Source organism: Achroia grisella, unplaced genomic scaffold (assembly GCF_030625045.1).
Source record: "Achroia grisella isolate CSIRO2021 unplaced genomic scaffold, CSIRO_AGI_Agris_v1 utg779, whole genome shotgun sequence".
Taxonomy (NCBI): domain Eukaryota; kingdom Metazoa; phylum Arthropoda; class Insecta; order Lepidoptera; family Pyralidae; genus Achroia; species Achroia grisella.
In genome coordinates this window covers 3934983-3947751 of record NW_026713019.1, presented here as the reverse complement: position 1 = coordinate 3947751, position 12769 = coordinate 3934983, and the positions used below count along the sequence as shown (strand labels likewise).

The window sequence follows — 12769 nt, the reverse complement described above, 5'->3', positions numbered from 1 at the left end:
GGAAAGATAGCACACCTATACTAAGAGTGTCCAAGGTTTAGCAGATAAATCTATGTTTATGAGTGAATATCTCTTCAATTCACCAAATAAGTTGGTACCTTGTAGACTTAAAAATGTAATACATTTTTAATAGAAAATTATAAAAATCTTTGTATCTGCTTTTATTACCGAAATTTATGATTCTTCTTTAAAAATCCATTCTTGGTCAATGTCGGCATTTGTCATTACAGTCATTATGTTTCACAGCGTTTACAGCGTCGAATTTTATTGATTTTACGAAAGTCAACAAGTATTGCGTGGGTAACCCTGGCTTACATTTATATGAAGGCAGGTCAAAGTAGTTGCCTACCTATAACAACATCTAAGTAGGTACATAAGTATCGTATAGCGCAGTGGGGTGGGCGGGCTCCAATCAACTCTATTGTAACCACATAACGTTCCAGAAAGTGATACAGACTGTACTGGGCAATTGTTCACAGAACAATTCTTAATTTTGCTGGAAATTGAGTGAACGATATTAGTGAACTAAAGAATTAAAACGAATATTTTAAGTGAAAATGACGATATTAAATACGAATAAGAAAACTGTATTATTGATATTATTTTTATTGTGTACTTTGATATGTGTGGAGTGTAGAAAAACGTCAAAAAGTCGGTCCTCAGGTTCTGGCCGCGGATCGAGTAAAAAAACAAACAGCAATCCTCAGCCTGCGCCAACCTCCTTTAGTTATTCACAGCCTGCATCTGCACCAAAACCTACATTGTTTGGATGGCAAGAAAAACCTGCTCAAAAGAGTGCCTCAACATGGCAATCAAAAACATCAAACAGTCAAAGTCATTCTTATCCTTCAAGTCAAACGAGTCTATCTGGCAATCAACCTAAGCAACCAGCAAATCATCAAGAGAATATTCAAAGAAACCAGGCACCTCAACAGTCACGACCAGTTTCTCAGATAAATACTAACAGTCAATCTGGCCATTCATATCCTTCGTCCAACGGCCTTTCAGGTAACAGCGGTTCGGGAGCAAGCTACTCTCAAGGGACTGGTTTGTCAGGTTCTGGAGCAAGTTACCCCCAAGGGACGGGTTTGTCAGGTTCTGGAGCAAGCTACCCCCAAGGGACTGGTTTGTCAGGTTCTGGAGCAGCAAAGCCTCCTAGCTCCGGTGTAGGATATCCACAAGGGAGCGGTTTATCTGGATCAGCGCCAGCGAACTCTCATGGAAGCGGTCTAGAAGCTCAAAGACCTAGTTATGGAGGATCTGGCGGCGCGCCACCTCCTTATCCTGGGTATAAAGCTGGAGATACAAATCGGCCTTATAATGGAGGAAATTATCCAGCGCAAAATTACGGTAATAATTATCAACATGGATTACAACAAGGACCACCGCCTCCATACTCTCACTATGGGTCCAACTACGGGGGATATGGAGGGAATGGTTTTTACTCTCAAACTCCTGGATATTTTGGAAATTATGGTAAAGGATTTGGAGGTGTTAGCCGAACAAGCAGCGCTCTCAAAGGTGTAGGTATAGCAGGCGCCGGTATTGGCACATTGTTGACAGGATTAGCATTGTGGAATTTAGCACGTTCTACTGGTCGTCATCATCATACCGTTATTTATGATAACAGAGGACAACCGGTGGCGGTAGCTCCTGCCAACGATACGTCGTCTCCAGATGAATCATTCTTGAAAGATTTAGTCAACTGCAGCCTGACTATAAGTAATGAAAATGCAACTGAAGTGTTAGCTATACCATGCGCTATAGCATCGTCATTTTCTCCAGAAGCTGACGTAAAGGAAGTAGGAGCTGATGAGAGCAAGATTGACAACACAAAATGCATGGTTACAGTTGTAACAAAAACTGGTAAAGAATACATGACAACAATACCATGTGCTACACTGCTCAATACCGCTGCAGAAAATAATGTTACAGAACCGCCTCTGGAAAGCAATGGAACGGAAAATACTAACAGTACAATAGGTTCTGGTGATACACCATTAATAAATCAACCAACAGCTCTTAGCCTTTCTAGTGGTAATGCCGAATTGAAAACGACACAGTCTGGTATAAATTGTACACCTGAGCCTGGTATTACGAGGGATCCAATTGATCCATGTTTTGCTGTGACTAGTGATTTAACGGTGGTTCCAATACAAACCTCGGAAAAACCTACAGAAAATGCGAAGTAGGGAAGTACCTACAATTAGGAAATTTCACGATTGTTTTAATATTTTTAGCTATATTTTGGCAATGTATAGTCTGTGTGCCTCTCTACCTACCTACTATGGTCTATTTCAGTGTGTCAGTTTTAGCATTGCTATATTAGTAAATTATTATTGTAGCATTAAATAAAACTATTCAACAAACTTGTAGTATGTCGTAATATTGTAATAGAAATATATAACTTACCTAAGTGTGAAATGTTTTAATTTATTATTTCATACTTAGGATAATAGACTAGATGATTCTATTACAATGAATCCTTCCATTCATACATGTTATTGCATGTACAAAATCAAGTAATCTCATATTTCTCGAATATGATCTATTACATCAGATAAATTCACTAGTTTTTGCGAAAGAGTAATAATCATACATCTATAAATCACGTTTGTTAGTAGAACTGGACGGTGTCGGTAGCCTAGTGGTTTAGCAGACTATTTTACTTCAGATGATTGCGGGTTCGATTCCTCTCACGGTACAAACATTTGTATTCCTAAACACCAGAATATCATCGTCATATGATATTCTGGGTGTTTTCTATGTATATTATGTTACATACATCCATAAAAAATGTATCTAAGTATATCTATCAGCTGGTTAGTACCCACAACACAAGCTTTGCTTAGCTTGGTGCTAGATGACGCTGTTCAATTGTCCAGGGATATTATTATAATTATAAATAATTTGACATAATAGATCGTGAGGGTTCTAATTAGCATATAATAGTCATCAAGAGCAAAGTTATACGGTTTGGCAACCTGACACCTACTGTTATAACTATCTGACATTCACGTATCTGTGGTTATAACTTTATTTTTTCTTTGACCGTTACTTGATATAGCAAATATACTTTTATAAATTAAATAAGTTTTCATAATCATTTAATAATAAAATAACCTAAATAATATATGGACGAAATGGTATTATAGACGTATATTTTAAAACCGGTATATGTCCTGGGTGGAAAACCATTGAAATATATACACAAAAATTCATCCAAATCGGTTCAGCCTTCTTGGAAGTTAGGAGACAAACAAACGTACAGAAATACTAGAAGTGTATGCCTAGATCATACAACTCGATTTCTTTAATAATAATACATAATTACAACATTAAATATATTGAGTAGCTAAGAAACAACTCTTCGTTTAGGAGATACGATACCACAGATAGACGCACAGACACGATAACGTTGTCAGTTTATTTGCTATTCCAGTTACATAAGAAAACAGGCTTGCAAATTTAACTCCTTTAGGGTTAAATATGCGTAATGGCTTTTTAAGGATATTCTTAGAAGCATACATGATATTTGATGTGTTAATAATTAGATTGAACAGAGTAAAACATACGTCGTAAAATAAATTTGGAAGACGTTGCAATAAAAAATACTTTTATTTTGTCAGTTTAAAAAATGTAATTTAAACAATTACGACATAATTCTGTATATAGTCTGTGACAAAATATCTAACAGGCACAGTATAACTTGGGGGTTTCTGAATATGGAACCCAACATCTATGTATTTTTAAAGATGGTAACCCTGATTCCACAGTAAACATAAATATTGAGTTCCGACTCGTAACTTTCGTAAACTTTAATTATTTTGCTCAATTTATGAATCCATTCTCTAAGGATATTAATGTAAACTAAACTGTGTACTGAAAGTATTTGAATGTTACACTGAATTAAAAACAAAATTACTAGGATTAGAAGTATAGTTCATTATCTTGATTAAGTATTTACTAAAATGTCCGACCCTACTATTCAAACATTTTGTTGTCATCACACCGGCAATAATGAAGACTTAGCAGTAAGAATTATGAATGAATTTAATACTGATACATATAATGCTGTATGCTTGTTTTCTTCATCAGTAGGAATATTAGGATCTCTATACCAGGTATAGAACCCAAATAAAATCATGCCTTTAAATATTTTGGCTAAGTTAACATAGTAGTTAGTAATAATAATAATAGTTACTAGTTTTATTTAATAGATTTTTCCAAGCATATTATCTGGAGGTATACGTAGATGGCAAAGTCTGGGATCTACAAGAGGGCGGCGTATTATAATTTGGCTGGCGGTTGCAGATCTCTTAGCTTCTTTTGGTAATTCTCAATAATAACTATTAAAATAAATATTAATTATTGTCTCTCACAGCATCTGGGTGCCACTTTACATGTAGATTATATATAGAAAAACAGGGAACTATATCAATTAATACTATTGTTATTGATCTACAAAACTGTCCATGTTATTCTCCATTCAATTAGTAAAATACTATGCCAAATTTTGTGATGAATCATTTAACTGCAAATGACAAAGTAACTTTCACATCTACATATTCATGTTATATAAATTAAGTAGTAGCTGCTTCACTTATAATAATGTGTTCTGAATTTGAAAAGTAAGAGGTATTAGTGATTGGAATACCTTGCACCATTTATTAAGAATGTTTTCATTTTAAGTGTTAGTAGCCAGAATCCAATATAGTCGAAAATTTAGTACAAAATATTTGAGATACAATTCATGTCATATTGTAATTGTAATGCCAAACAATCTTTGGAGGCTGTTTATGTAAGGTGTAAGGTGACAAATGTTGCATTTGTGTATATGGATCTGCATTATGGACCTAATAAAATGCATTGGTACAGAGTTAGCCTTTCTAACAAGTCATCCGAGTGATGACCTCAGTTGAGTACAGTCAGTACCTATATCAGTTAATAAGCACCTTTTTTTGTAATACTTGTTACCTTTCACATATATTTATACCTAAGGACTAAATTATGAAGTCGCCTTTTTTACTTTCTGACCTTCAAAGCTGAAGAAAGCTTGCTACAAGCTTCTGCCTAAATGAATTGAGCAAGCAGTACCCATACAGGCAGCTTTGAACAGTTATGCTTTAGTCTACCATTTATTGGATACATAGCATTCCTCTGTAATAACAAGCTGCTTCTTATAACAAAAATAGTTAATAAATAAAATAATTGCTCTAGTTTAGTTTTCATGAATACTTTTATTGACCATTGCAGGTGTTCTGGTACGTTCTGCTTTGTGGTTACAGTACAAAAATATTATGCCAATGCCTGATGATGATGTAAGCGTATTATTCTGCAGCATAATATCTGTAAGTATAATTTAAACAATCTTTATTATATAAAGAAATGGCTGTTTGCTGAAACTTCTGCTTTTTTTTATAAAAGAGCTTGTCTTAAGGTTTCAAATTTGATTAAGTACCTTAACCAGTTTAGTCATAAACTGGTAAGAAATAGACAAATTCATATTTATAATATTAGTATGTACATTGTACAAAGCATGTATTTTTACTGTTTCAGGCATGGACACAGTATTTTTATACAGCCACATGGTTCTGGACATTATTTTATGCTATAGATACATGGCAAAATATAAAGAGACGAGATTCTCATATATTAGTATATCATTCATTTGCATGGGGTTTGCCTGCGGCTACTACAGGTGTAGGATTATCTATATTATATCTTCCAAATGCTACGTAAGTATATGCTAACATTTTACATTGTATATTAGTCTTTACTTGATATTTTATTTATTATTTTTATGGACGGTTGCTCTGGTAGTGTAAACCGCTGGTATGGCACTAGTGGAGGATTATGAGCATGAGGTAGGTCAGTTAGCCCATTGTGGTAAATACACCAAGAATTGATCACAATAGTTTCGTTTTCTAGGGGGAACCATGTAAAGGTCAATTAGTCCACATTACTAACAATCCCCTTAATACTTGATATTACAAATTAGGTGAGATATACTTTTCTAGAGTTATGTATGTAGTTTTGCTCCAATTTTAAAAGCAAGGCCACTATCAGAAAAAAGAAATTTAAGAATATTGTTAACAGTTTCGAAAAAATATAGACAATTGAACCTTTAATAATATATCAATGTTTAATATTATTTCCAGATGTCACAATTTAACTTCAGTTTCAAGCGCACTCTTCAAAATACTACCAAATTATTGTGCCACATATGTACCAATAACCTTAGTAATGATAGTAAACCCAATTATGTATGTCTTAGCTGGTAAAGATGTGGAAATGGCAGTTGCATTGCCTTTAGCACAGGTATGTAAAACAATATCAATTCTATAAATTAATATTCATAAAACAATACAAAATAATAAAAATACATAAAATCTTAAATACAAGGAGTGTGAGTGTGATGGAGAGCTCAGTTAGAAATAATACTTAGCGAAATAATAACCATTTATCATATCCTATTTTTTTCAGTTTACTAGCACAGAGAGAAGAGTAGTGGATACATTGAGATTAAAATTTTTCCTCATAAATATGGTTTTTTATGTTTGCTGGCTGCCAAATCTCATAAATGGTATATTAGTCTGGACTATGTGGTTCAACATGCCAGTGAAAGTCATAATTGTTATATGGTATATAATGGTATGTACTAATGGATGATAATAAAATAATACACAAGTCTGCATTAATGGTATACCATGCCGGACGCCAATGGAGGATAAAACGATTAATAAGCATATATTAATCATAGCTGCAGAATGACTATAGTAACGATAGTTTCAGTTGTTTTGTCCAAGATCGAAAAGTATGGATATTTAATTTTAAACTTTCGTGTTTAATATACATTATTTAAATTATTAACCGGGTCTTAACACGAATAATTTTATGGCAAATAAAGGTATTTACCTCTCTCGACGTTTCGACTACGCTGCACTAGCCGTGGTCACGAGCTGACTGGAGTAACAGAGATGTCAATGTTCGCGAACACAGCTCTCTAGCTGTGTGTCGCGAACTTTCGTTAAACAATCTAGTTACGGTAGATGAAGAAAAAACTGCTGTCACCTATCTACATTGACATCGCTGTTACTCCAGTCAGCTCGTGACCGGCTAGTGCAACCTAGTCGAAACGTCGAGAGGTAAATACCTTTTTTTGCCATAAAATTATTCGTGTTAAGACCCGGTTAATAATTTAAATAAAGTATGGATATGTCATAAATATCTATACTTTATATATAGTTTGTTTCTTCGTTACACTGGTATCAACAAAGTTAAAGCTATAGTATATTGAATTTTTGTTGTGATATGTGTCGGGGGTTGTAACTATTGTGCAGTTTTGTTTTACTGGAAAGTTTACAATCCCAAAATTCAGCCTTTGTGTTAATGAAATTGAATAGCTTACAGATTGATAAGATATATAATATTATAATCAAGGGACTATGAAGTTATTAGATTTTAGAATTTATTATTAATTATTAGAATATAATATTAGGTATATATTAAGTATATAATAAGAATGTGCTATAATTATTGTTATATCATAGATTGATATAACAATAACATCACATAATAATAAACATAAAAGACATCCTCTCTGGTTTAGCCCACTGCTTTACTTCTAATGATCGCGGGTTCGATTCCTCGCATGCTGTAAATGTTTGTAACAGTTTGTATATTTTCTATGCATGTTGTAGATGCATTTACAAAAAAAACATCCGAGTATTTACATCAGCTGTCTAGTCATAACACAAGCTCTGCTTAGCTTGGTACTAGATATCGTAAAAAGAAACATTTACATTAAACTATTAAGGTTCAAGATTCAAGACTTATTAAGATCTTGGCATTGTCCTATGCATGTAATTACTTTTTCCGTTACAAAAAATAAAAAGCACATTGATTTTTTTACAGGCCTTATTGAATCCAATGCAAGCTTTACTGAATGCTCTTGTATACCGGAAATGGAATACCAGTACCATATTTACACGTTCCGTTTTCAAAGTGATGCCTAAAGAATATAATTTGTATGATGAACAATCGCCACTATTGGGCTCGGAACCTACTCGACTTCAATTGTCGTCCATACCACCCGCCATCAATAACTATGCAACTATTTGATAACACTTGTTATTATTGTATGTGTATAATAATTTTAGTACAATAAAATGTGATATTAATACATAGTCATAAGTTTACACCACTGAAAAGCGTATTTGTTACTTGTCTATATTTTTATTTGAATACATATTTCTGTACCTACTTCATGTGTGTGTGTTCTATTGAACCACAAAATAGGATTATAATTAAATCATTTAAAAACAATACTGTTAAGTAAGGCCTAACACAAGCCTGTATATGTCAGAAACAAGTTTTAGGACTTATATTTGCTGTAAATTATACAAATACGCGAAGATCACACGACCATTAGGTGTGAAAGCGAGTTAAACTGTTAGGTATAAACAGTTAAAAATTTATGAATTTATAAAAAATAACAAATGTCACTTTAAATGCTTAAAAATGTATAATTTTGTTACTGAAATCCTCCAATAAATGTGAATACTGCTTAAATATATCCAATATTCGGATTTCAATTTATTTTGCATATTTGTAAGCTCCAAAATATCATTCACAACTAAAAAGTTTCAACTGTTTTAATTAGTGTAATTTACTTAGATTTTGACCCAAGGTTAGGTATATATGTACAAGTACATATTTTTTAAAGTGATAAGCGCTCACCTCTGACCTAGTATGATTAAATAAGATATACATTATGAAAGATAAATTTATTTATAATAAGAATTTATACATTTTTCTTAATTTACAAATTAAAATAGCTAGATTTAGCTATTGCTATCACATATCTATATTTCCATCTTGCTCACTTTCCGGTGGGGCCATGGTCAAGTCTGTGACATCTTTAACAATCATGTGAGCTATTTGCCAAGCCATTTCTTCTTCCACTTTTGAAGTAGTAACTGGCACAAATCGACTAACCATTTTTTTCAACACTGATTTGTCTTTCTTGTCGGGGTCCGGCTCAAACTTTGACTCAAATCTACCTAAACTATTAACTCTTCCAAGACTTAGCCCATCATGCCTTTTTCTTTGCCACAAAGCATCCGCATTATACAATTGATTAGAATCTATTGTCATATCAGGTACAGAGAGATTGCGTTTCTTCTTTCGGAATGCTGGGTCTCCCATAGCCAGTAAAGTGTTTTGAGTACTGATACTAACTTCACTACTACAATCTGACTGAGACTTGAAATTTGATGACCAAGTTTGATCTACTGAGTGAATCATCTCAGATAAGTATTTATAATATAATTCAGATTCTAGAAATGATTTCACATATTTTGTCAGTGTTTTGAACACCATCTGATGAGATAAATCAAAACATGTGTATAAAGGCCCTCCCACTCTACATATATTACTTTCAATGTTCAATCGGATCTCTGTTGGAAATCCTACTGGACTTGTGGCTTGCAGTGAAAAATATTTGTCGTACAAAACTATAGCATCTATTTGTGCTTGATCAGAATTTAAACTGTTACCATTCATTAAATTGTCTCTGAAGTGAGTAACAGCCATTAAAAATTCTAATAAGATTCTACAAGATTCTTGCTCCAAATATTCCGTAAAATAGAACAATATTGTTTCATTATATAAAATATCTATAAGGTTGAGAGAGCCAGTGGTCAGTATGTCAATTTGTGCTTTTATATAATATGGGCTGTTTACAAAATCATTAAAATAATTATTGTCTATTTGACTGAATATGACTTCCTGTATAGGTTTAAAGCAATCTTCTTTTATCCTGCCTTCAGGATCACATATATTTGAAATAACTGATTTTCTCAAGCTATCAGGTAAGTCTAAGTGATATGGAGCTTCTAATGCCACATATTTTTTAAATATTTCTATAGCTATTTCTGTTAAATCAGATATATTTTTAGTTTTTTCACAATCTTCACAACTATCTACTGTGTTATCATATTCAGCTAAGTTCAAACAAGAACTTGTTGAATAATCACTTTTTCTTCTTAATTCAGTGGTACACAAATCATTTTCATTTTTTTCTCTACATTTTCGTGACTTAAATTCTTTATCCTTTTGTGTTTTACATTTACATTGAAAATCAAAACTTTTAGCTCTGCTGATTTTTGTATGGTTCTCTGTTTGATTGGTGTTCAATACCAGTGTTTTAAAATCATCAAGGTCCAACCAACATTTTATCAATAAATGCTTACCAATAGTTTCCATAAACAGTATAAAATGTTGTAAGGATTTTTTTTCAATGAGTATATCATGTAAATTTAATGACAGCTTTGATTTCTTAATAAATAATTGTGAATAATCTGAAAATAAATAATGATGTATTTAAAATTATTAATTTAGTTCATTACAGTTGTTAACTGAAATAATAAGTTAAACGGTATTAATAGTATAGATACCTTCGTTTTCGTTTTCTAATTGCGTATCTAACAATGGTCTAACATGAGTATTAGTCACAGAGCTGGTGCTGGGTTCGGGAGGTCGCACAGGACAACCAGTTTTGCCTTTTGCTGTAATAACATTTATGCGATTATGAATAACAATAGCGATTGCGTTGTGACGACGACAGGAAAAATAATACACCATAATTTGCAAGTTTCCTTATCGTACCTGCGCTTTTCCAAAACTTAATCATTTCTTAGCAATTAACACGTTAAAAATATCTACTAAAGCTGTTGATAATCCCGAAAGTAAACTATGTGAATTCTTCATATGTATGCCTTATGATCATAAACGTAAACAAAAATAATGAGTGGAAACGAAAGAAAACACTTTAGTGATTGTATTCAGATTCGTGTTGACATGTAAATTGTCATTATGAATTGACAGATGAGACATTGACACTTCGACAAAAACAATTTGACGTAATATATAATTAAGTCATAGTTAATCTTAAAAAAAAAATTATTAAGAGCTAAGAATAAATATATATTTAACCATATGTAATAAATATGTATGTTAACCTTTACAACGTTCTGTTGGACTCTTCTTTGTTGCATAAGTAGAAATTTTTTGTTCTGAGAGCAAGTTTTTCAAGAAGGGTATATTAAGGTTTCTTAAGGGTCGGCAACGCGCAAGTGCAAGTTATATATTTTAAAATTATATTAATTGTTAAAAATTATATTTATATTATATTAATTATAAAAAAATACATTTAAATTATACAAGGCACATATCCGGCTACATATGGTATCCTAATCATCTCTGGGCGGGAGCATCACTGTTAAAACAGTAGTAGCAAATCTGCTGTGAGCAGTATAATGCTCAATACCACAGGCGCCATCCTCAACCACCACTGGTCGACGTCAAACGTTGCGTCGATGACGGCATCACAAAATCGACCAGTGAGAAGCACCGCTCATCACGCGACATATATAGCACCAATAAAAAGGGTGGATACTCCACCCCTATGTAATTCAAAAACGTTAAGTTGTTGCAATAAACGTTTCATGTGAAGAGGACACAGTTTCATTTAAAAACACTTCCAAAACTTCTTCCTTATCAAAAAACAAATTAACAATAAATACCAGCTACTTCCATTTGACCCCATTCAGAACCGAGCAGCTAAAATCATGGAATTGTTCGGGTTCAGACCAGCTGCTGAGTTTCACCACCACACCACCTGCCAGAAACTAAAATACCATCCTGATCATTTGTATGAATTGCGGTCCTGCACAGTACGGTTTTGTAAAATATTTTTACCACGGACAATCACATCGTGGAATTATCTTTTAACAATGGTATTGCTGAACCGATACGAGATTGAAACTTTCTTGCAATTTCCGTGGTGTTATCAGTGGTCATGGGCGGCGATAATCACATGTCATCAAGTGAGCCGCTAGCTCGTTTATCCCCTTGTGCTATAAAAAATCTGTATTTCCTCTTGACCTATTAGTATTTTTGTTTTTATAGGCTGTTAATATATGTACCATATGTGTTCTATACATATTTTTTGGACCGCGAGTCACCCACCCTCACCTACGTCTTTTGTCGATGTTGTCGCGGAGTTGACACATGTATTTATGTTCTTGAATATTGATATTGATCTGTTTTTTAGTCTGCTGCTTCTGAGAAAGTTACCTACCCATTTATTTTTTGCTAGAAATTGTTAGTAATTTGAGCAACTTCTTTATATGATAGAGTATCAAATCTACCTCTACGGAATCCATTGAACTGACTGTATCTTCATCCTATCATATTGCACTGGTGTCCTGTCTGAAGAAAGACCCCTACACGGAACCCCTGGAATCCATTGATGTTAATTAAATTGTTGCTCCGCAATATATGCTCATCCCATTATCTTTCACTAGTGCGTCACAATTCGCCAGCTTAAATGTTAGCGCTGGCGGTTGACCATTTCCATTCAATCTTTAATATTTCTTCTCAAACTCGCTACCAAATAAAAAGTAACTTATTTCTGTTCGCATATTTCTATATTAATAGATAAATTAATAGGTATAACCGAAAAAAAAGGTTATATATATTTCCTGCTAAAGACAAATTACAGACAACTAAATGATACTCTAAATAGGTTTTGTTAGTTTAGCATGTGTAGTTTCTAAGTAATGTCATCCATTTATCTGCTTAAGTTCTTAAATGCCTGCAAAATTCTTGAATATGTTATGTACTTTCCGAAAAATCACACAACCACCTATACGTTTACTAAGTTTTTCTACACTGCAGTAAGCAGTTTGGCGACTAAGGGTCC

At 33.2% G+C, this 12769-nt stretch overlaps 3 protein-coding genes across 3 annotated transcripts; 2 read left to right on the top strand and 1 right to left on the bottom strand.

Annotated features, from left to right (window-relative positions):
- The first annotated feature begins 415 nt into the window (after positions 1-415).
- LOC131850667 (filaggrin-2-like) lies at positions 416-2408 on the top strand. Its single transcript, XM_059200969.1, has one exon. The coding sequence runs from the start codon at positions 558-560 to the stop codon at positions 2190-2192; it is 1635 nt and encodes a 544-aa protein (XP_059056952.1). The 5' UTR covers positions 416-557; the 3' UTR covers positions 2193-2408.
- Positions 2409-3768: 1360 nt separating this feature from the next.
- LOC131850766 (G-protein coupled receptor 143-like) lies at positions 3769-8203 on the top strand. Its single transcript, XM_059201122.1, has 7 exons — positions 3769-4124; positions 4221-4332; positions 5257-5351; positions 5560-5738; positions 6162-6321; positions 6487-6654; positions 7918-8203. Exons 1-7 carry the CDS (start codon positions 3972-3974, stop codon positions 8122-8124), a joined length of 1074 nt encoding a protein of 357 aa, XP_059057105.1. The 5' UTR covers positions 3769-3971; the 3' UTR covers positions 8125-8203.
- A 614-nt stretch (positions 8204-8817) lies between these two features.
- Positions 8818-10852, bottom strand: LOC131850763 (A-kinase anchor protein 10, mitochondrial). The gene is made up of 3 exons (XM_059201117.1): positions 10672-10852; positions 10461-10571; positions 8818-10364 (listed from the first exon to the last, which is right to left on the bottom strand). Exons 1-3 carry the CDS (start codon positions 10694-10696, stop codon positions 8860-8862), a joined length of 1641 nt encoding a protein of 546 aa, XP_059057100.1. The 5' UTR covers positions 10697-10852; the 3' UTR covers positions 8818-8859.
- Positions 10853-12769: the final 1917 nt, after the last annotated feature.